This window comes from Chrysemys picta, chromosome 11, assembly GCF_011386835.1.
Source record: "Chrysemys picta bellii isolate R12L10 chromosome 11, ASM1138683v2, whole genome shotgun sequence".
Classification (NCBI taxonomy): Eukaryota; Metazoa; Chordata; order Testudines; family Emydidae; genus Chrysemys; species Chrysemys picta.
The window spans coordinates 37,456,863-37,481,316 of record NC_088801.1 but is presented as its reverse complement, the minus strand read 5'-3'; the positions used below and the strand labels follow the sequence as shown (position 1 = coordinate 37,481,316).

At 43.1% G+C, this 24,454-nt stretch overlaps 1 protein-coding gene across 2 annotated transcripts in view; it reads right to left on the bottom strand.

Annotated features, from left to right (window-relative positions):
• Positions 1 to 24,454, bottom strand: part of CERS6 (ceramide synthase 6) — a 208,959-nt gene that overhangs the window by 21,473 nt on the left and 163,032 nt on the right. For both annotated transcript variants that reach the window (XM_005290402.5, XM_005290403.4), the window contains exons 7-8: positions 13,068 to 13,196; positions 5,551 to 5,657 (exon numbers count right to left, since the gene is read on the bottom strand). In XM_005290402.5, coding sequence (XP_005290459.1) covers positions 5,551 to 5,657; positions 13,068 to 13,196 — 236 coding nt within the window. The remainder of the gene's footprint in view (positions 1 to 5,550; positions 5,658 to 13,067; positions 13,197 to 24,454) is intronic.

Genomic DNA, 24,454 nt, shown 5'->3' with positions numbered 1-24,454 from the left:
CTCTCTCAGCAACAGAAGTTGGTCTAATGAAAGATATCACCTCAGTTACCTTATCTCTCTAATAGGACCAACACGGCTACTAATTTCTCCAATTTGTCCACATCTTTCCTGAAACGTGGCCCCTAGAACTGGACACAATAATCCAGTCCTGCTTATAACACTCGTGCTAATACATCCCAGAATGATGTTTACTTTTTTTGGAGTAATGTTACATTGTTGACTCAGATTTAGCTTATGCTCCACTATGACCCCCAGATCCCAGTCTGCAGTACTCCTTTCTAGGCAGTGTGCAACTGACTGTTCTTTCCTAAGTGGAGTACTTTGCATTTGTCCCTATTGATTTTCATTCTGGTTACTTCAGACAATTTCTTCAGTTTGTCCAAATCATTTTGAATTTTAATTCTATCCTCCAAAGCACCTGCCACCCCTCCCACCTTGGTATCGTCCACAAACTTTATAAGTGTACTCTCTATGCCATTATTAAAACATTGATGAAGATATTGAACAGAACTAGACCCAGAACTGATCCCTGCAGGATCTCACTTGATATGCGCTTCCAGCTTGACTGTGAACCATGGATTACTACTCTCTGGGAATGGTTTTCCAACCAGTTATGCACTCACCTTATAGTAGCTCCATTGGGTTGTATTTCCCTAATTTGTTTATGAAAAGGTCATGCGAGACAGTATCAAAAGCCTTATTAAAGTCAAATTATACCACATCTACTGCTTCCCTCCTATCCACAAAGCTTGTGGCCCTGTCAAAAAAAGCTATTAGGTTGGTTTGACATGATTTGTTCTTGACAAATTATATTACATACCATGTAACATTTCCAAAGTGCTGTGCTATTAGTTATATCCTGCCACCAGTGAACTAGGAGCTTTACAGTCAGATATTAAGACAGAGGTCGCTGCCCTAAAAAGCTTGCAGTTTAGATTGGCAATGTAGATGAGGAGGTAGAATGAGAAGATAGAAACACTCAAGGGGAGAGGACATTGAGAAGCTAGGAACACAGTGCGATTGAGTGGTGATGTTAGACAAGTCTTGGTGGTTACACAGCATTTGCATGGATTTTGTTTTGCCTTTTTTTGGTGGGGGCGGGGGAGAGGGAAGGGTAAAAAAGTAAAGATTTTCAGTCACCTAGTTCAGCTGTTTTCAGCCTGTGGCCCCTGGACCACTGGTGGTCTGCAGAGAAGTGGCTGGGCACATGGTGCTGGCTCTCCACCTATCAGGAGGCCTGTAGAAGCAGCTGTAATCAAGAAGAAGGAGGCAGCTTTGATGCAGCTAGTAGGAACTACTCTACATGAGAGGAAACCGAAGCAGTCCCCATGGACCAGTGAAACTGAAGTTGCCTGCAGGAGTAGAACGCTTGGGGACACGGGCCATGCAGTATATCCAGGAGTGGAGGAAGACAAAGAGATCGATGCCTGGGCAGCATGTGCAGGGGAGAAGGGGATGAGGCAAAGGAAGACAGGAAGGGGGTGCATGCACAAAGAAGGAAAGGGTAAAAGAATAAATGGGAGGGGAAGATGAAATTAAGAGTAAAACTGACAATGGGATTAACTTTTTCAAACGAGATAAACACTTATCACATTAAATACACCCAAAATAAACATATAAGATTTGTAACATTACAATGCCATGTAAAGAATTGCTAGTTACCTCTGGAATGTTATGTGATTACAAACAGATCCTCGAGACACCCCTTTCTATTAAAATGTTGCCCATGCTGTGAAAAAGTTTGGGTACCATTGGCCTAACAGTAAAAGATTTTCTACGGCATACACTCCTGTCAGGTATGAATTAATTAATCCACAAAACACTCCTATATGGTATACAAATATCTCATTTTACCGATGGGGAAACTCACACCACAGAGAAATTAATCTTCAACAGAATGCCTCCATTCTGCTCATACAGTGATTAGCTTTGGCACCAGTTAGTTGATTTTGGATTAAGAGGATGTGCCAAACTTTATCTGAATCATTTAACCTTGGCCGGCTATATTTCTCCTGGGAAAGCTAACATTACAATATAATTTGAGAGTAGAAAAAAGAAGAGGTTCAACCTACTTAATCTAATTTAAAAACATTCATAAGACCCTTTACTGATTAAATTTTGTATTTTGAGAACATTATTTTGTACACTGTCATTGGAATAGAAAGAAAAGAGCACTTTAAATTACTACTGGGCTAACGTGATAGCCCCTGTTTGTTAAATAACTATAACAAGGCTTCAGTGCAAGTGAGCAATGTAATATTATGTTGAGAGCATTATGCAGAATTATCTAGAATTTAAAGCGGCACTATTATAGTCGAAAAGCTGAAAATGTGTACATTTGACTTCATCTATCTGGTAGCAAAGTGGATCTAAACTCCTCCTCCCTCCCCTTTAAGCAATGCTTTATGTAAATACTAAAAACCTACATTTTGCACCAAATGCTGAATCACTTTCCATGGGCATGCAAAGCCTGTAATGCATCAGAACCGGTATCTACATTTGGACCTATCCTACAATGGTTATAATTGGCAAGGAAATAGTTTCCAGATTTTAAATACATTTATTAATACTATCTCTCTGGTATTGGTAAATTAGAATGACCCCAAACAATAGTTACTGATTAGATAGGACCTACATTATAGTGCTTTATCAGCTGCTTCCACCCCGCTGGCTAGTCAGCAGAGAGAATATGAATTAATTAATAGTTTCAGTTCTATCCACCATCAATAATACTGTGTCTTCCCAGACTAGAGCAACTCCCGGCATATTTTTAAAATGGCTTTTAAATAAAATGACAATAACAATATGCTCACAGGGGGTAAAGCTGATTACACTACTGTTAAAGCAGCATGTTTTGCTGGCTCCTTCCTCCTTGCATCTGGCCATGCCTTGTGCTGTAGTCTGCTGCCCTCTTTAACCTGTGAAGTAGCACACAGGAGTTGCTTGTGGCTTTGCAGTGAAGGAGCATGCTACCATATAGTCACCTTCTCTTCCCTCCCCCACCCCCGATTATCACACTTTTTCTCCCTACTGAGCTGGGGCTTAGGTCTTTGCTTCTATAGACCTGGATTCAAATAAGGCTTTGATCAAACGTGAGATGACATTGTTCTCATTTTAGGCATAAAAGGATATTGGTGCACACTGCAAAACCACTGCACAAAATGGTCAGAATGTAAATCTGTGCTCATATTGGTAATCTCTAACTCTAGAATTTGGTGTCTAATAGCAGGGCGGGTGTGGTCAGACAGAGGGAGTTGGGTAGGAAAACATACACAAAACTTCTGTTTGTAGTATACCTGGCTCTCACCAGTTATGTCAGGTCTTTAATTTAATTGTGAACTATAAAAGGTTGCCTTATGATTAACGTGAGAAGCACATCAATAATTTCAGTTTTTTCCTTAGACTTTGCTGTATAGTATGACATTTGGCTGGAATGCTCCAGATAAATTTGTCAAAATTGTGTGAGGTTTCATTTCCTGATCTTCAACCCAGATTGTAAACACTTCAGGCTAACTCCTGCACTCCCAAACACTTGACTTGAGTGGGATTGCAGGAAGGTAAAGGAGAAGCAGAATTGCACCCTTCTTATTTTCACATGCCTTGAGAAAAAAATACTCTGAGTAGCTACTTTCAGTTGAGAGAAAACTAATGAACTCCCCTGAATTTGTGGACTTTAGTGAATACTTGGAAAAGAGCTTTGGGTGAGATCAATCTTGATCTCACTCAAAGCAAGCACATAGCAGTGCTCTGGTAAATGTTGGTGTTTGAAAAGCATAACAGACAGACATCTAAAGCTGGCATTCTCCCCTTGGCTTTTCAAATACCATAGAGCGGGTTTAAAGTGTTATTAAAGAGCTAGAGCGATGGCTAAACAAACTAGACAGCTATCTACTCAAGGAGTGTAAATCTGTTATTCCTTTAAGAACATTACAGGCAAAGCAGGAAATCACACAGAGGAAAATGCACTTGATTTCCATTTGGAGCAGTACAGAGACCTAACCTGTGTTCAAACTGAACCTTACCATGGACAGATCCCCATAGCCACAGTCGTCTGTGGTGTATCTCTTTTGGCGGAATTTGGCTCTCACTGTTTCCCCAATTTAAACAGAGACATGGGAGGATGCCACCATATGGAAAATGCTGGCTCTGATGTACATCTCGTAGCACACAGGTGGGAGAAATCTGTGTACTCCAGCTACTGATGCTTAATGTGTGACTAAGAACCCTTTGGTGGCAGAAGGTGAAAAAGGTCATTTTAAAAAATAAGTCCATCCCACCCTCAAAAATGTACTGAAGGCTTTAACACAGAGTTTGGGTTTCTGTCGGGTTTGTTTTTTAAATCTCTGGGGTTATTGAATTCATGGGGATTCTCTGGCTCAGAGCGCAGTCGTCAGCACAGCACCTCTGGACTCTCTGAGCACTAGGGGAGTCTTTTGCATTTCACAGCTGATGAGATGACTCCCAAAAGGTAACTTGACTTTATCCAGGCTTCATATTAACAAGCCCCCAAAGAGATCTCATTTTACTGGATTGGGAAAGGATCTGGGGTGAGGTGAGGAGTTGGTATCTGTGTAAGTCAACCACATGTGTGATTAAGTAATGAGCTTTTTGCGGCTGTTTCTCTCTGCAGGATCACTAAGAATTTCTGCTTACCATAGCATCCAGGCATTAACTGTGCTCTCCAAACACAATGGACAAAACTGTTATTCCACTACATCCCCAAACTATCCTGCCTGACAGGATTAGTTTTGTTTCTGGAACACTGATTATGAGTGTGGGGTCATGAACACAGTGAGGTGGTGTTGGAACTGTCTCACCAACTCTTCTCAAGAGCAGGATGCTCACTTTATAATGGGGCTGCTCCTTTCACGCGCACGAGTGAGAGACAGTATTTCATACTGCAGCTTTAAAGAAAGTTGGAAAGGACTCTCCCTTGGAACACAGCAGTGCTACTTCCTCATTAGACAGAGGGTTTGCTATTGAGAAGTGAAAAGATTCCGCCCTCCCCAGAGCACATATATTGCTTCCACAGCATATATACTGCTTCCCAGCTGCTTTAGGAAAAAAGAGAGGCACGGGGCATTACAATCCTGCATGGCAGCAGCACTGCCATCAGGCCAGACTCCTACTTCACTTGTTTTCTGTGTTTTTCCTAAGACAATGAAAGTGGTAAAGCATGTGCTGAAAGCCAACTAGCTCCAACCTCACCTATTGGTCTCTGCTTTCAGCACCTAATTCTTGGCCCCCTACCCTACAAAGGCAGCTGCACACTTACCTGTGGCCGTCTTGTGCCCAGCCCATTTCTGTTTTAAAACCAGCTCAGACCCTGCCCCCTAACTTTTACTATTTAATGACTGTTGACCGCCATGGTACTCTATAGCAGTAACCAGCTAGGATCTTCTCTAGTAAGGGCATCTAGTTATCTCTCAAACTTTTCTTTAATGCTTGTGAGATACAGGCCAGTACACACAGCTGGCACTCTACTGTAATGTATTTATTTCCAAACTAGTCTAAGGCCAAGTACCTGAGGAAGGAGGCATGCTTACTCACCACAAAGGATATATGCCAAGCCTACTGATGATGAAGACAATGGCAAACATAAGGAACAGGAGGTCACTCAGTTTTTGACACTTGCAATAGTTTGCCATTTTGGCAGCCTGCAAAAGAGAGGGATGAAGAGTGTTTACTCCAGTTATGATAACAACTGCAAAAGTCTTACACTGTGCATGAGCTGCGATGAGCAATTAAAATGCAAAGGAGCCAAATACATCAAGATTCACATTGTACCTTGCTTCCTCTCTGCCCTGGAGTTGGTCAATTTCTTCAATAAGAAAATCCAGCAAGAGTTGCCTCTCACCTCTACCCATTCCCACTCAACTGTTTCTTCCGCATCATTCCAGTTTCAGACTCTCAGGTATCATTTGTAATCAAGGGATTAGAAATGTCCTCAGGCATCTCCCTCTACTCCTTTCGCTCAGCTTTCAAGTACATTACTGTTTTCCCAGCCCAATGAAACAGCCCACTGCCCCCTGACTGCACTTTCTTCTTCAGCTAATGCCCATCTCCCTCCTCCCCTGTGGTCTCCAACCTCCTGGGGCCTACTGTCTATAAACATTGCCTCAATGTCTTCATTTCTAACTCTCTCTTGAATCCCCAGCCCTCTCCACTACCCAGAGACTGCTCTGAAGGTACTCAGAACCTCCTCCTGGCCATGCATAAGGACCTCTTCTCTGTACTTCTCCACCTTGAACTCTCTGCTGTTTTTGACTTGGCCTATCACGCCTTCCTGTTCCATCCGTTCCTCACACTCAGCTTTGATGACTGTATTCGTTTAGATATCACTGCACTTCTGATTGCTCCTGCACCAACACTTGATTGCTGCTCTTCTTCCCATCTTCTGGGGTCTCCTGCATCAATCTGCGCTCCCCTGCAATCCATACAAAGCACTGCTTCTAAAAGCAATCATCCTTGTCCAATACTCAAACCATGTCCTTCCCCACCTCAAATCCCCTCACTGGCTTCCTTTTGTCCTCTGCATCAGAGACAAGCTTCTTGTTCTCCATATCAAGGCCCTGTACTCCACCATCACTGCCTTAATCCCAGCTCTCATTTCCTCCTACTTCTTTCCTGCTGCTTTTGCTTCTTGCAACTTGCTCTTCTACACATCCCTTTGGCATGCTTCTCCTATTCATCTTTGTTCATTCTTTTATGCTGGCTCTTAAGCTTGGAACTCCCTCCTTTTTCCTGTGTACCAAGCAACCACTTCTTCATTCAAACCCCTCTTTAAAATACTTTTCTTCCTTGAAGCTCATCAACACAAAAAGAAAGAAGTGCGTGCATAAATATATATAAAGATACCCACATTGTTTTGAGATTGTTCATGTAGCTGAACAAAACGGCCTATTTTAGAACGCATACTTCTTGAGAAAGGGACAATCTCTTTGTCTACACTTTGCACTACCCCCCTCAATAAACGATAAATAATAGTGCATCAAGAACCTGATTCCATGCCCACTTTAATTAGTAGGAGACTTTTCATTGGCTTCTATGGGTATTGCATTAGACTCCTACACGTCTAAAGAGGCATAAGGCTTAGGCTTATTAACATAGCAATAATAGTGAGAAAAACTACCACATGTTCTGACTTAAAACCCTGCACAGAATGCAGAAATAAATTCAGATCATTTCTTGAAAGGGTGAGAAAGGCAGCACTGCTGCATTACATATGACCTTGTTAGCATCATGACACTGAACCTGAAAAGTGTGAAACAGTCACATTAAACAAACACCAGAGTTCAAATTCTGAGGCGATCCTGAATAATCTGGCGCTTGCATAACTTCAGTGGTTTTTCCATTTGTATTTATAATTTAAAGGTGATTTGCTGGCTTGCAGAAAAACTAGGAAACTGAAGGGATACTGATAGTCCACCAGCGTAGACTAAAATAAGGCGTTGATGCTACCTAAAGATACCTACAAATTCATTCACATCTGCTATTCAAAGTAATATTTTCTGGCTGATCTTCAGATAAAGGAATGTTACCACTTTAGATATCAGCATATAAAGTAGAGTTATATTTACAATTCAATGATTTTTAGACTGAAAGTCCAACTAGGAAGGAAGGCCATATCTCCCAGGCAGACTAGTATAGAATTTGGTTTCATGTGCTTTTGTATTTATATTGCTGTACCCCTTTGTGCTGAGATCATGCCAGATTTCAAACTAAGAAGGGATGAGCTGAGTCAGTGCTTGGATGAACAGTCTGCAGAAAGTTGTGAGGGTGATTTGTTAGATGGAATTTCTCCATTTGAGTCAGTAATGAGCAAAACAAAGTGTGGAAATGATATATGCTGCTGGAGGCACTTGTTTTTGGAAGTCAGTCACTTAAAACTAAGGCCCTGGGCACTTGTGGTCATTAACAATCCCATGACACTTTCCGTAAGAGTAGGCACAATTCAGGTAATTATACTCTCTTAAATTCCTCCTGCAGCTTCAATAGAGTGTATAAAGTTTCTTCTTCACTTGCTGTCCTAAAATTGAAAAACAGCTGCTAGTTTCTACCCTAGTGATGATTGAGTTTCATATATAACCTCTCTCCCAAGTCTGTGGTGAGATTTTTAAAAACCCTGGCTCTCTTTTAGAGGTACAATTTTATGAGTGTAAATGAGGAGTTACAGACATCTACCTAACTTAGAGTTCCTATCAATCAGGTAGCAAGCTCTCTACCTACCTTCACCTGTGCTAGTGAACATGCCATACAGGAGGACAGATTTTTAAAATCAGTCTTTGATGTTTGTAAAGCACTTAATGATTCTCAGATGAAAGAAGTGTAAGGGTTGTTATTAAGAAGTTCTTACAGACAGGGCCCCATGAACTATGTGGCAAGCAGGACCTAAATCCTCTGTCCAATTCTGGTGCAGCAGCCCAGAAATTCTGTGGAAGCTTCTTTTCAATTAAAAAAACAAAACAAAAACAGTTTTAAAATGAATTAAATCTGAAAATAAATAATAGAAGCTGTGCAGTGGCCCTTTCCTGATTTATTCTGATATTTAATTCAATTTATTTATACTACCCAACCTCTCTGGTCTTTCATATGCCAAAGGATTTGCATTGACAACATATAACTGTTGAGGGTGTCAGGGGACAAGCTGGAGGTTCTGGTAGGTGAGTACATGTTAGTTGGGGATTTTGGCTCTGTGGTGAGGTGAGAGACAATTTGGGATCCTCAGATAAAGACATTTGCTAGATGTTTCTGCTAAAATGATTGGCAGTTAATATTCTGATATTTAAACTGTCATCTTTAGTCTTCAGACCTAACAGCCCATTGAGCTGAATGGGGCAGTTCACACTTCTCAGAGCTATTGTTTTAGACTTGGATTCTGCAGCACAATTCAGTGGCCAGAGTGACAATTCCATAGCACAGTTCTGTGGCCTCTCTGAGTCATAGAACTCCTGGGGCCCTTGCTTTAGAAGTTCAAAATATAATTACGAGTTATCACAGAGCTTTTTACGATCCAAAATTATATACCATCAGTGTAGTTGATATATAGGCACGAGACACATTAGACCCTTCACTCAGCAGTAATTCTCACCCAGCCCTTGGATATCATAATGGAGAAGGAATTGTTTGGCCAGGACACAGAGTGTATCCCCTATTCTCTTTGAAAGGTGTCATGGGAACCGTACTTCCTCTTACAGGGTAACCAGAATTTGACAGAAAAGGGTACAGTTTAACATGTCACCTAAAGGATGACACCATCTATGCTAGAGCAGTATAAAACTAACAAATTTGAAATATGTACCAAAACTGAAAGTTTCATGGTATAGTAGTCATGAATTTGAGCAAAGCAAGGGCATATATTCAAAGGTATTTAGGTACTTAAAATGTAGATAGATGCCTAATAGGATTTTCAAAAGCACTTAAGCAGGTTAGGCAACCTACCTTCCATTGGCAAGTTAGATGCCTAACTCCTAATGAAATCAAGTTAGGCACCTAATGTGTTCAGGCACTTCTGAACATCCCACTAGATGACTAAGTACCTTTGAAAATCTGGCCTGAAATGTCCACATGTCTACCAATGTGAACAGCATTTTGCAGTGAAAGTGTCAAAAACTCTTCCACCCTCAGACAAATTTTTCTTTTGGGCATACACCATTATGAATTTGTCCCTCACAGGAAGCCAGCATTTTTTGCAGCCAAAATAAAATGTTGTGGCAAAACAGCCTGTGGAAACTGCTTTTCATTTCTACATAATATCAGAGGTGAAAATAGCAAATGCTTTGCTGACCCAACTTTTCCTCTGGTGAGATTTGTTTTCCCCTGAACAGCCCTTCCCTTAGTACTGTTTTGTAGTCAGCAGCCATTATCAGTTCAAGTTCACTGGTAAGGAATTGGAATAATGACCTTCAGGTCTAGAAGAAAGAATGCTACCAACTCAGTCATACTGACACGTGCGACAAATGCTTTTCTGGTGTTAAGCATGGTTCTCTTCCCTCATATTTTAGGTTGGCTTTTATTTATTATTTTCGTTAAATAATAGTGGTTCAAATAAAACAAACAAACAAACCCCAACATTTTTGCTGAACTTCTTGTGTCTGTCATGCCAGGATATCAGCAATTTCTATTTAATTGTCTTAGAAAGATTAGTAGAGACTGGACTGTACAATCAAGCAAAAAAAAAAAAATTTGTTTCCCTTTAGGTCAGTGTTTCCCAAACTTGGGACGCTGCTTGCATAGGGAAAGCCCCTGGCAGGCTGAGCCAGTTTCTTTACCTGTCATGTCCGCAGATCCGGCCGATCGCGGCTCCCACTGGCCGCTGTTTGCCGCTCCAGGTCAATGGGAGCTCCTGGAAGCAGCGGCCAGTACGTCCCTTGGCCTGTGCCGCTTCCAGCAGCTCCCATTGGCCTGGAGCGGCGAACCGCGGCCAGTGGGAGCCGTGATTGGCCGGACCTGCGGATGTGGCAGGTAAACAAACCGGCTCGGCACGCCAGGGGCTTTCCCTACACAAGCGGCGTCCCAAGTTTGGAAAACACTGCTTTAGGTTATAGTTTTTATCAGTCGAACAGTATAGCATATAGATGTTTTTTAAATCTACCTTTCAAGTATTTGGGTGATCTCCAAAAGATTGTATGGTGCCCAGGGCCTTGGTGGCTCTGAAACAAACAAGCCCTTTCAAAAGTGGCTTTTTGTGCTAAGGGTAAGAGAAGTGGAGTCAGTGCTGTGAATTCATGGCTACATGGATGTAGACTCATAAACATTTCTAAATTACAAGGCTGGATTCTCCACTGCCTTTCACCTTGTGTAGTTCGTACACTGATACAAAATAAATTTACAACACTACCAAACCAAAACCAGCAGTTTAGACCCACTTTGTACTCACCTTACACAGGTATACATAACTTCACAAGGTGTAAGGCAGTGGAGAATCTGGTTTACAGTGTGGAGATCAAGACAGTCTTGTTTTATAAAAGCAGTTGCAATTATCATGTTATAAAATATCATTTTAGATAAATAAATGCTAAGGCTTTGATCCTGACCTGCAACAAAGGCACCTCATGAGTGTGGGTTCAAAGGTGGCTTTAAACCTCTTTTGTGATCTTCCCATCCACAGTGCATACTGATGCAGGTCCAAATCCTGGCATAAATTAGAGCAGCCTGAGAGCCAACGTTTACAGTAGTTGCCCACAGCTCTAAGGGTATGTCTACACAGCAATTTAAGTCTGGGTCTGAGTCGGGGCTCAAGTCAACCCCCCCTTTCATCCACACCGCAAATGTGCTAACCTAGGGCTCAGACACAAAGCGCCAGGACCCTGCAGGTCTAGAGGGTTCGAGCCCATGCTAAGCTGGGACCTAGGGTCCAAGCCCTATTACTTTCCTGTGTACATTCAGCCCTGGCTTGACTCCAGATGCATCCCAGAGTTCCTGGCAGCAGAGGAGCAGCACTGCAGGCAGCCAGAAGCGCCATTGTTTCCTGGCTGAGTACACTCCCACTTCCTGCTCTGGCTCCTCCTCAGTGCTGTGCAGAGCTAGTCCAGAACAGGGAGCAAAGCTGACAGTTGGGAGTCATCCCTCCCCTAGCCTTGCTGTGCCGAGGGCTTGGCCACTTCCCCTCCCTGCAGGGTGGCACTTGCTCCCGGGCCCCCCTGCCCTCCCTGGGGCTGCGTGTGCTGGGGTGCCCGGGCAGCGTGCACTGTGAGGGCAGTGAGTGGAAGCTAGCCCCAAAACTTTCCCACAGCCTCCCAGGGACCCCTTATCCCTGCCTCCTGGGGTGCAGTGGGGGCAGAGATAAGGTATCCCCAGGGGATGCTGGAGCACACTGCATCCCAAGCCCTGGGAATGCACTTCACTCTGCCACAGCGGGGAGGAACAGGCTGGTGTGTGTGTGTGTGTGTGTGTGTGTGTGTGTGTTTCCTCTGAAACCTATGTTTTATGTCAAACTTCAAAACAAAACAGACAAAAATAAATAAAAAACCAACCAACCAAAACCACCGGCATTGAACATCCCAGTTTAAAAATTAAGAATCGCAAAGTTCCATTTTAGTAGTCTGACAGCCCTGGAGACTGATGTCCTAATTACCTTCAGAGCAGGTGCACATGGCATTTTCCTGTCACTGTGACTCAGCCTAGAGCTGGAGAGCCCAATTCTCAGATGAGATGGCAGTTCAGTATAAAGCCTTCTCAAACTGCAGCCAGTCTACTGAGATAGCCACTAAAGCAGCTAATTATGCTGTATGTACTCATGTGCTCCTTATGGGCTCCTGAGTCCCATCAATACCATCGCCACAGTTAGGAAACAGGGTAGGTAGTAGAGTTTTCCCACAGTGCAATATATTCCTAGGTCCCGAGTGTCAACGCTGGGGTGGGTGGAGGGAGAAGCGCTAGGCACTCCGGGGTAAGTTTACTTTGACTTGGGTTTGTGCACTGCAGTGTGGATGCCAGAATCCCAGGTTCGAGCACAGGTCAGAAAATCCTTGACCTAGGGTTAAAAAGCAATGTAGATGCTCAAGCCAAGAGTTTCCTGACACGGGCCAACTGACTCGAGTCCCACCAACCCTAGGCTTACATTGCTGTGTAGACATAGCCTAAGGAACCATTACAGCAGCTGGAGATTAGCTGGCCATGAGGGAACTCTCAACATGCGTTGTTTTCCCTGACCGCACCCTTAATACTGATGGCTGGATGGAAGGGGAGGCATAGGATCTGCTAAAACAGCTCTACACCACATCAGGATTCCTCTTCTGGGAATTCCTCTTCCTCTCCCAGTGGATAGATAAGCCAGCTTTAAGGCACAAAAAACATAGAGTGTGTTATTTGTTTAAAAGGTACATTACACTTCTGGCAAGAAAAAAATATGATACTATTTTATGAAAGAGGTATGCTAATGATAATCATTGTTTTAATTTAGAATAGCCTCTGTCTTAGGAAAATACTTTTTTTGTGCAGGCAACACAGGTAGGATTGTATCCTTCTGTCTGGTAGCTAACAGAACACAGCATACCCAGTACAATTAGTAGGGTTGATTGACTTTTTGTACAGGATAGATCCTGATGGCACATGAACAATCTCACCTCCAGCAAAATGTCAGCTGAATCATGAAGACACAAGGTCAGGGCTCCCACTCGTGTCAAATTGGTTACATATGAAAAGGATATCAAAATGACTGTTACAATGTGATGCGTAAACATGATGCTGAAATCCTAGAATGGCAAGAAGAAGAAAAAAAACAGTGAGATATTGTGCACCAGATTCAGCATCTTTACACAAATGGATGGGTGATTTTTAAAGTTTAAGCTCAGGATTAGAGGTTACAATACTCAAAAACCTTGCATAATTCTTTTAACTTGGTGCACATTAAATACACATAATTATGCATTTAATTTAAATTAAACAAAACCGTTATTGTAGGTAGAGCAAATATAAATAGATTATTAAGAGTTATGTAGCATTTCCATTTCACAGTTCACAGTGAATAAATCTAATGAAGTAAAGCTTTTACAGCCAAAATTACTTATAAAAGGCATATGTGCATACCACTCAAATTACACCATTTCTCTTATGCCCTAGCCAGCTTACAACATGCAAAATAATGCAGCCCAAAATCACTCATGTACAAGAGCTCAGACACTGTTACAAGCTTTACTTTGAGTGCACCTTCAGTAGATACAGAAACACAAACACATGTTTATATTGTATTAAAGGCCTCTCATAGACTGCTCCATGATACAGACCCTCAGATCTCTTAGCACCGAGGATCCCATTTCTAATATTTTTAAGAAACTGTTTCTTCTCTCCCATCCCACATGCTGTCACAGGGTGAGGTAGCTCTTTAAAGGAATCAGCTGATGCTGTGATGCTAAGGATCAGGTGACAGCTTGAAGATCCACTAGTCTTCTTCAGAGCCAGCAAGTATCTCAGCTGCTGGTGAGAACTGCAGGAAGAAGGAAGGCTTCTACAGGAGGCCTGAGATCAGGGGACAGAACTCAGTTCTGTGACTCCCAGGTAGATGGCTAGTGGAGTGTAATCTGGCAAGGAGCAGGTTAGAGGAAAGGCTCACCTTGACTCCTAGGCAGATGGCCTAAGGAGTGCAAAAGCTGCGGGGAGTAGATAGGCTCCTGCAGAAGACCCCAGATCAGGGCAAAAGGACTTGACTGAGATGTTGAACTTGTGTTAAATAAGTTTTATTTTGAGAAAATAAAAGCAACACCCTGACGAAGAGAACTGGAATTGTGCGGTGGGAGAGATTTTTTGGTGCACGGGCCGGTGAGACAGCCCACAGGCTTACACATGCTAACACCAGTGTCAGTGAGAATGCAGGCACTTTTCAGATCCTGTCATCCCTCAAGTCTCCATGGATCTCTCAGGGACCTGGATCCCGATTTGATAAATCCTCTGCTCCAGGAGGCCTGTATTTAGCCTCCTCAACAAATACAGCAGCTTCCAGTTCAGGCCAATAGTATATGCCTGGTTGTGATATGGATAGGTTCTACCAGTGCCCCTCCCATTCTCAATTGCTCAACCTCTGGATTGAGAAAAAGGAAGAGAACGTGAGTTGCAAAGGAGTCCACAGATTAATATATTGGGATAAACCACCTCACCTCCTCTGCTTGGAAAGTTCTCCCTTTTTCTTTATAAAATTATAAATATTTTATTTCCTTTTCCAAACAACAAACCCTAATTCTCCATTGCCTGGCACCTTGTGCCATCATTTATAGCTGCGCAAAGTGATTTTACACTCACTTTGCACAGGTATAAATGACCAGAGACGGAGCAGAGGGGAGAATCTGGCCCATATAACAGAGCAGAAAACAGAACCCAAGGAGCCTGATTCTCATCACCTGCTCTGAAAAAACATCATGATGTTGGCTCATATGGAAGCAGTGACATCAGTGCTACCATTTGCTTTGTGTAGATTCCAGGCATTACTATGACTTCATTCCACAATTATTTGCAAGGAAAGTGAAGAGTAAAATATGACAAAACATTGTCCCTTTGGGCGTATGAATTTTGTTTGTACCTTACAGTACAAGTAGCATGTACAGAATGATCTAAAAAATCTGCTGCACATTCTTGCTTGAGAAATCTCCCTAGTATTAACAATGAGAAGATACCACTCCCCACTCTCCACTTTACTGGAAAACATTAACAAGTGCTCTGGGTGTCACACCATCTAGAACTGGATATCACTAGTAAGTCCACCATGAGGCTAAAAAATAATGCTAAAACCAGTCGTTTCTGTTGTAGTTTGATAATTGTTTTGGGAGGAAGAGATACAAGCTTGAATTATTTATGGATTTTTTTCCAAACATGGTCCCTGACATTAAGGCTGCTGATTGGAGCACAGTGAAATATATTTTGCAGTCATCTCAAAAAACTGCCTTAATTTCAATTTCTTAAGACAAATAGAACACAAAGTAAGAAAAGCAGGATTAAATGTTGCTTCACATTTCAAGGGTCTTAATGATCAAAATAGAGAAAAATGGTCTGTCTTTCTCACATTCAATACCAGTCCAGATATTTATGGCCATCCAGCTGAAAATTTAAGCCTTCTATAATCAAAATGGTGACGCTTTTACCTTTCCCCCAAATATTAGAAAAAGCATGGCTAGGAAAATAATGTGGTCTCTGAGGTTTCCACACTGACATATCGGGCCTTGTTTCCTTACATGTTGCCGTTACCTGTGGTACAGAACTGCCTTTTGATTTTACTGCCAATGGCAATCAGGTTAGTACAGACTCAATCCAAATGCAGGGGTAAGCCAAGCAGCAAATCTTCTCTGCTTTTGTCGCTGCCGCATCCATGCTTGTACAAATACTAGGTTTTTCAGTCTCTTTTTGGAAGTCTTTAAGGAGTTCTTGACCATTTGTATTGTGTGTCAGAGGCTTTAAGATTCATGAGCAATAGGATTCTTTATTTATTATCTACTTATGGATCAGCTGTCCAGTGGACTACTTCCTTCATGTAATTCACTGTCTCTTTTAAAAGTTTTATCTGTTTTATTCTCTTTTCATAGTATATAAGAAGGACCACAAGACGGTTGGAATGGGACTTTGGGTTTGTGGCAGGGTCGGATCCCCATTCCCAATTAAGGTACCACAGTGTTGGCCAAGCCAATGTTTGATCTGCCAACAGAATCTGGTAGCAGGAAATCCACTCACCCTATGCAAAATACAGACACTATGGGGAACATTCAGAATACCATCAGTGGTCACTTTGCCCCTCTCTTAGATCTAGAGGACAAAAGAGTAGAACAAGAGTAGATTTTAGGGATGAGCCCATATCCAAAAAGCAAAATCTGGATGGCATCAGAGATTGACAATCTAAGAAGAAGAAAAAAGGAAGCATATCAAGAACATCTGAAATCTGAACATAGCACTGAGCAGAATAACAAATACAGACATCTCAACAAGGAACTAGAATGAATGGTCCACAAGGTGAAGAAAAACTGACTTAAGAGGTGAAGAGCTTGAAAAACACTTTCAAAAAAGTAATTCAAGATGGCTTTTTCAGCGACTTAGATTACTATCAAAGTTAACACCTGTAACAAGTCAGCTAAGTGATGCTCAGAGGAACTATATAGTAGATAAAAGTCAAAAGCTTAAAACGTGGAAAGAATATTTTCATCAGCTATTGAATGTGAATAGTTGAGTTGACCAAGCTGTTCTTGAGGAGGGCATTGTGAGGGCAACAATGAAAAACAACTACAAACATCAAATGGCACCAATTACAATGGTTTGGCCAGGTTGCTAGAATGCCCCAGACCAACTGCCTAAAATTCTTCTCTATGGAAGAGTGCATGTTCAAAGAGGCCATGGACATTCAAGGACAAGTGGTATATGGTATAACACTGTATATAAAACCACCCAGACAATCCCCAGCAGACTCAAATGGCAACTCAAAACAGACGCGGATGGAAGCTGCTCATAACCTTAGCTCTACTCACCTTTGACATTGCAAAAAGGAGATGATAATGATTATATTATACATATTCTATGGGGCTTTTTGGATCCCTTACACTATAGGTCAAATGCTATCATCGTTTACACACAAACAAAAGCCCGATCACTGAGGATGCAGAATCTTTAAGCGCAGGATTTGGCCTTGTATTTGCTTCTATGTTTGTGATTTTAAACGTCTTCAAAAATTTTAACTAACAAAATAGTTTGTGTCCTTTGTAGAACTGATCCAACACATCACAGAGAATATATTTTTGCAGGATGTTCTCAAGGGAGGGACCTTCCTATCTGGAATTTGTTTCCCTGTTGGTCAGACAGAATGTAAGCCCAGGGATTTTTAGGATTCCCATGCAAAGCTCACTTGTGAATTCCAGCCCTTCCCTGATTGGTGAGTGGGGGCTGAGAGGAGGTTGTGACTGGGGGAGTTCATTTTATTTGAAATTTATTGTTGCATAGCTTGTACCATCCACACACACAGAACCAAAAGATAGTTTTTAAATTGTGTATGTACAGAAACCGTTTATATTCAATGAGGCACTCTGGAAGTGAATTGTACTGTGTGAAATTGTGGCATTCAATAGTGAAACTGAGTAGACTTTTCACATGACCTGCCCAAAAGTTCATTCAAATACTTTGTATTTCATCATGTCAGACTGTTTCTTTCCTTTAAAAGGCCATGTGGTTTCCAAAGAGGCCTTCTTAAGTTATGTTTGAGGTGTCTCAGACATAGGACAGCAACAGTGTGGTGAATTAAAACAAGCAAACAAAATAGATTGACGGAGCCAGAGGATATTTCCCACTGGATTATGGCTGGAATTTTCCGAAGTGCCTAAGTGACTGGGGAGATCACATACCACTGAAAGTCAATAGGACTTCTGCTCCTTTGTCATCAGGGTGTTCTGGAAAATTCCACCCTCTATTGAGCTTGTTCCATTAATATTATATATTAAGGATGGTTTGGGGGGGTGGGGGGGGAGAGGGGAGGAATCTCACCTAGTTTCAAGGCTTCAACCATAACAGTTCCATCCTGGTCACCCAAGCTCCACAAGATCAGCACAACCTGCATTTTTTCTCTCTCAGACTAAACACATCACTGTGATTCTTCCTCCTTTCACCAGGGCATGCAGAAAGAGTTCCAAGGTCTAACTATAGACATTGTGGAGCAGATTGCTAATGAAATATGGTTATAAACTTTCCATATACATAACATACTATGCAGGGTAATTAGCAGCTAGGTTTTTTAAAAATGAATGGAGAGGATCTAGGCACTGCTAAGCCAGCTGATAACATATAAAATTTCTAATCACTAAAGTATAATTCGCACAATGTTTCGTTGATCCAGGAAAGCATGGACTGAAGTAGCAATTTTACAAAATCCCATAAACTGACCTTAATAAATAATATTTATCTCAAAATACATGTCTGCCATGCTACCAACAAACATATACATAAACTTCACTGATTCAAAACTGATACCCTCTGACAGCCATAAGTTTCTTAACAGATCTGGTTTTCCTCTTACAGTTTGTGCCCTTCAGGTGGAATCTGGGAAGCAGCACAGATGTGTAAAAATCATAATTCAGCTGCAGTCTTTGTAAACTGAAAACACCTTAAGGTTAGAAAATTATTACAGCAACACAGTAGAAGCTTATGATCAAACATGCTATTATGGAATTATAAAAGTTAATCTACCCTGTTTCATTGCCTTAACTGAATGCTATGTAGTGAGCAAAATAGTTAGATTTTTGTCCACCTCTTTTCAGTCACACACAGATAATCTCATGGAATGTGTAACAAACAAATAAAGACAAAACAGGTATTTGAAAATCAGCAATCCCCCGGAAAGTCATTTTCAAGTCATGAATTTCCTATATGGGAGGAATAAAATAGAGATGGAAATAGTGAGTGCATTTCTCTCAAGATGCACAAAGTGAAAGACCAGTGTTGGAATGATGCCAGCACTGAGCACCTGCACTTTAAATAAGGAGCTCTACCACCAGTCATTGCAAGAGGTCAGACAAAATGAAAGTGGGCAGCTGAATTCCAGCAGGGACTCAGACAGCAGAAATAACTGCCAAGTCATTTCTAATCACTCTGGACTATGACACCATTGCTGTGGCATTCAAAACTTCTTAGAAAGAGATCCGAACTTACATAAGGAATTCATTTTCTCACTGTTAAAAAAATAGCAACAGATTTGTCAGGCTGAGAAATGGAAATCTGCCATCTGTCCATGAAGTACTCCAATAATGTCCTGTATTGGATGGCAAACTTCACCTTCCGTCTAGCCAAACAGCAGCTTAGTTAAATGGGTACTAGGTTAAGACACAGATGAGCTGTTTGTAGATTCTATCTTCTAATATTCATTAGCTACCCCTTATAAAAGTAGCAGTCACAAAAAGTGACAGTATGAACAGCAGTTATAGGTTACAGAATCCCACAACAAAGCTTTAGAAAATGCAATACCAAATTCGCAATGCATAGGATGTTTCCCATTTGCTTGTTTCTTAGTGAGACTTTTTGATTTAGTGGTCGAACTATTTCACAAGATTTTAGACACTGTAGTCTTTGATAATTGAATATTCAAATTGTAGTGACCTCACAACTAACCAATACTCACTTGATGGTATTTCTTCTGTATATGAGGATCAACAGTGTATATATCACAACTCACACTATGGGCCTGACCCCTCCCTCACCACTTTTACTCCAGTGTGATTCCCGTTGGCTTCAGCAGATTAACACCTGATTTACACCAAGTTAGTGGAGTCCGAGGCTCAGCGTGTAATCATTTGGGAACAGAAAATCAACATGATGTTGGTGTATAGGCTGTAACTGTTGCAAGATATTTCCCTTGTAGATCTCAGGGCTTAAATGCTATTAGCTCCGTTTTTGGTTTTCAGCATCTGTTTAAGAACTGTTTGTTCATTTGGCTTTTTTCATAAAGTTATCTTGCTCTCAACTACGCTCATGCCAGTTCATTGACTCCAATGGAAGTGTAACTTAAGAGCAAAATTTGGACCTGAATCTATACAATTAGAAGCCACAAAGTTCATACCACAATACTTTAATATCACTCACGGGTTGCTAGTAACGAAAGCCACGTACACGGGACAAAAATAGCAGCTCAAGATCTGGGCGCAGGCCATGGTGATCAAAACTCAGTCAGACACAGAAAATAGGCAAGGTTTAAATGTCCCACCCCCAAAGGACAAACAGAAAAGAGTGGGGGGGAGGGAGTGAAAGCACTGAGCTGCAGTCCTTCACTGTGGCTGGCCTTTGCTGTATATTGCAAGTTCAGCAAGGCAGCAACCTGGCCTGCTTATGTGTCCATAAAGTCCATTCACACCTACACTGCCAGGTAGAAAGGTTAGATATCACAAGCACACACAAACTTAAATAAACAGAATAGTCAATTTTACCCTCGTAAATTGTGTGCCAAAGCCTGCATTCCAGACATCAATAGAAGTTTTGCCCAAGTAAGTATATAGGGCCTGATGCAAAATCCACTGAAGTCAATGAAACTTTTTTCGTTGATTTCAAATGAATGGGACCCATAGAGGTAAACTGTACAACCAACCGAAAGCAGAACCACTCACAGCATTCCACTTCATAAGGCAGTTCCAGGTGCAAGAAGGCTGCATGGGGGGAAATTCTGCCTCCCTCTGAGACTCTTTCCATGCAACAGTGTGGGGCCAGAGAATGGATGTGCCCAGAGGGGAGCAGCTCCGCTAGGTCTCTGTATCCTGGAGCATGAGAGGCTAGATCTCAACCTGACCCCTCAGGAGAGACCTGGCATTTGTGCTATGGGCAGGTTTTGGCCTAGAGTAAGAACTTCAGGAATGGGCCATGTTTGCGGACCCAGAATCCAAACCAGCAAGCAGTAATTGAGAGGTTAGTTACTCAGCTAGTCAATCTGTGTATGCAAATATCTATCTGTCTGATCAAATGTGACAACTCTCTGAGGGGATGTCTACACTACGAAATTAGGTCGAATTTATAGAAGTAGATTTTTAGAAAGCAATTTTATACAGTCAATTGTGTGTGTCTCCACTAAGCGCATTAAGTTGGCGGAGTGCGTCCACAGTACCCTGGCTAGCGTCGACTTTCGGAGCGTTGCACTGTGGGTAGCTATCCCACAGTTCCCGCAGTCTCCGCTGCCCATTGGAATTCTGGGTTGAGCTCCCAATGCCTGATGGGGCAAAAACATTGTCACAGGTGGTTTTGGATACATGTCGTCAGTCGCCCCTCCCTCCGTGAAAGCAAAGGCAGACAATCGTTTCGTGCCTTTTTTCCATGCAGACGCCATACTGCTTTCAGCAGACGGTGCAGTAGGACTGCTAACCGTCGACATCCAACCACCGCTTCCGCTGCAACTCTGCTCTCCTGGTGCCATGAATCCACCTCGCAGGTCCTTTTGTTGTTCTTTATAAATATCTATTCTTGTGGCATCCCGTCGTCATCCACTGCTGCAACTCTGCTCTCCTGCTCATGTCTCGATAGTGAATTTCTCTATGTTGTCTGTCATGGGCTCCGGGAACGTGTGTTCTTCCTCGGGAAATGTGCGCGGTGCTAACCGTCATCCTCCACCGCTTCTGCTGCAACTCTGCTCTCCTGGTACCATGAATCCATCTCGCAGGTCCTCTCGTCGTTCAGAATAAATATCTATTCTCATGGCATCCGTCGTCATCCACCGCTTCCGCTGCAACTCTGCTCTCCTGCTCACGCCAGACCACGGCAAGTGTGGAGCCTGCTCAGCTCACCACTGCTGTTGTGAGCATTGTAAACACCTCGCGCATTATCCTGCAGTATGTTCAGAACCAGAGCCTGCAAAAGCAGGCAAGGAGGCAATGACAGTGCGATCACGATAGTGATGAAGACATGGACACAGACTTCTCTCAAAGCATGGGCCCTGGTGGTAATGGGGCAGGTTCATGCCGTGGAACGCTGATTCTGGGCCTGGGAAACAAGCACAGACTGGTGGGACCGCATAGTGTTGCAGGTCTGGGATGATTCCCTGTGGCTGCGAAACTTTCATGGAACTTTGTGACTTGCTTTCCCCTGCCCTGAAGCGCAAGAATACCAAGATGAGAGCATTCCTCACAGTTGAGAAGTGAGTGGCAATAGCCCTCTGGAAGCTTGCAACGCCAGACAGTTACCAGTCAGTCGGGAATCAATTTGGAGTGGGTAAATCTACTGTGGGGGCTGCTGTGATCCAAGTAGCCAATGCAATCACTGAGCTGATGCTATCAAAGGTAGTGACTCTGGGAAATGTGCAGGTCATAGTGGATGGCTTTGCTGCAATGGGATTCCCTAACTGTGGTGGGGCAATAGACAGAACCCATATCCCTATCTTGGGACCGGACCACCTTGGCAGCCAGTACATAAACCACAAGGGGTACTTTTCAATGGTGCTGCAAGCACTGGTGGATCACAAGGGACGTTTCACCGACATCAATGTGGGATGGCCAGGAAAGGTACATGACGCTCGCATCTTCAGGAACTCTGGTCTGTTGGAACAGCTGCAGCAAGGGACTTACTTCCCAGACCAGAAAATAACTGTTGGGGACATTGAAATGTCTATAGTTATCCTTGGGGACCCAGCCTACCTCTTAATGCCATGGCTCATGAAGCCATACACAGGCACCCTGGACAGTAGTAAGGAGCTGTTCAACTACAGGCTGAGCAAAAGCAGAATGGTGGTAGAATGTGCATTTGGACGTTTAAAAGCACGCTGGTGTAGTTTACTGACTCGGTTAGACCTCAGCGAAACCAATATTCCAATTGTTATTGCCGCTTTCTGTGTGCTCCACAATATCTGTGAGAGTAAGGGGGAGCCGTTTATGGCGGGGTGGGAGGTTGAGGCAAATCGCCTGGCCGCTGATTACGCGCAGCCAGACACCGGGGCGATTAGAAGAGCACAGCAGGGTGCGCTGTGCATCAGAGAAGCTTTGAAAACCAGTTTCATGACTGGCCAGGCTACAGTGTGACAGTTCTGTTTGTTTCTCCTTGATGAAAACCCGCCCCCTTGGTTCACTCTACTTCCCTGTAAGCCAACCGCCCTCTTCCCTTCGATCACCGCTTGCAGAGGCAATAAAGTCATTATTGTTTCAAAATCATGCATTCTTTATTAATTCATCACACAAATAGGGAGATAACTGCCAAGGTAGCCCGGGAGGGGTAGGGGAGGAGGGAAGCACCGGGTAGGGTGGTCGATGAGGGGAGGAGGGAAGGACAAGGTCACACTGCACTTCAAAACTTATTGAATGCCAGCCTTCTGTTGCTTGGGCAGTCCTCTGGGGTAGAGTGATTGGGTGCCCGGAGCCTCCAGCCCATTGTTCTTGGGTGTCTGGGTGAGGAGGCTATGGAACTTGGGGAGGAGGGTGGGCAGTTACACAGAGGCAGCAGTGGCGGTCTGTACTCCTGTTACCTTTCCTGCAGCTCCACCAGATGCTGGAGCATATCAGTTTGATCCTCCAGTAGCCTCAGCATTGCATCCTGCCTCCTCTTATCACACTGCCGCCATCTCTCATCTTGCTCCCCCCACCTCTCATCTCGTTCGTCCCTCCTGTCCTCGCGTTCATTTTCTGCTTTCCTGGACTCTGACATTGTTTGCCTCCAAGCATTCTGCTGAGCTCTTTCAGTGCGGGAGGACTGCATGAACTCAGAGAACATTTCATCGTGAGTGCATTTTTTTCGCCTTTTTATCTGCACTAGCCTCTGGGACAGAGATGATAGGGGGAGCGTTGAAACATTTGCAGTTGCGGGAGGAAAAAAGGGAGAGTAGTATTTAAAAAGACACATTTTAGAGAACAATGGGTAGACTCTTTCACGGTAAACCAAGCTGTTAACATTACATAGCACATGTGCTTTTGGTACAAGGTTGCATTTTGCCTCTTATATTGAGGGCCTGCCGGTTTGGTGTGAGAGATCACACACGCAGGGCCAGGCAACAGAATTCAGCTTGCAGGCAGCCATGGTAAGCCACAGTCTTTCAGTGGGAATGGTTTCAAACAGCAGCGCTCTCCTTTCCCATACCAAGCACCTGTTGGGTTGGCCATTTAAAAGGAGGGGCTGTACTGGCCACGAATGCATCCCAAGTCTTCAGGGCAAATTAATCATTAAACAAATTTGCTTTTAAACCATACATTATATTTACAAAGGTACACTCATCAGAGGTGCCTTCTCCAGCTTCATGGTCCGTGAGCCCACCTTGGGAGGGTTGGGTGGGTATTGGCTCCAAGGTGATAAACAGTTCCTGGCTGTCAGGGAGTATGGTTTCTCCGCTTGCTTGCTGTGCGCTATCCTCATCCTCCTCCCCATCTTCCTCGTCCCCCAAATCCTCATCCCTGTTTCATGAGACTCCCCCCTTGCAGGTGTCCAAGGACAGGGGTGGGGTAGTGGTAGGGGCCCCCCCTCGAATTGCATGCAGCTCGTCATAGAAGCAGCATGTCTGGGGCTCTGACCCAGAGAGGCCGATTGCCTCTTTGTTTTTTTGCTA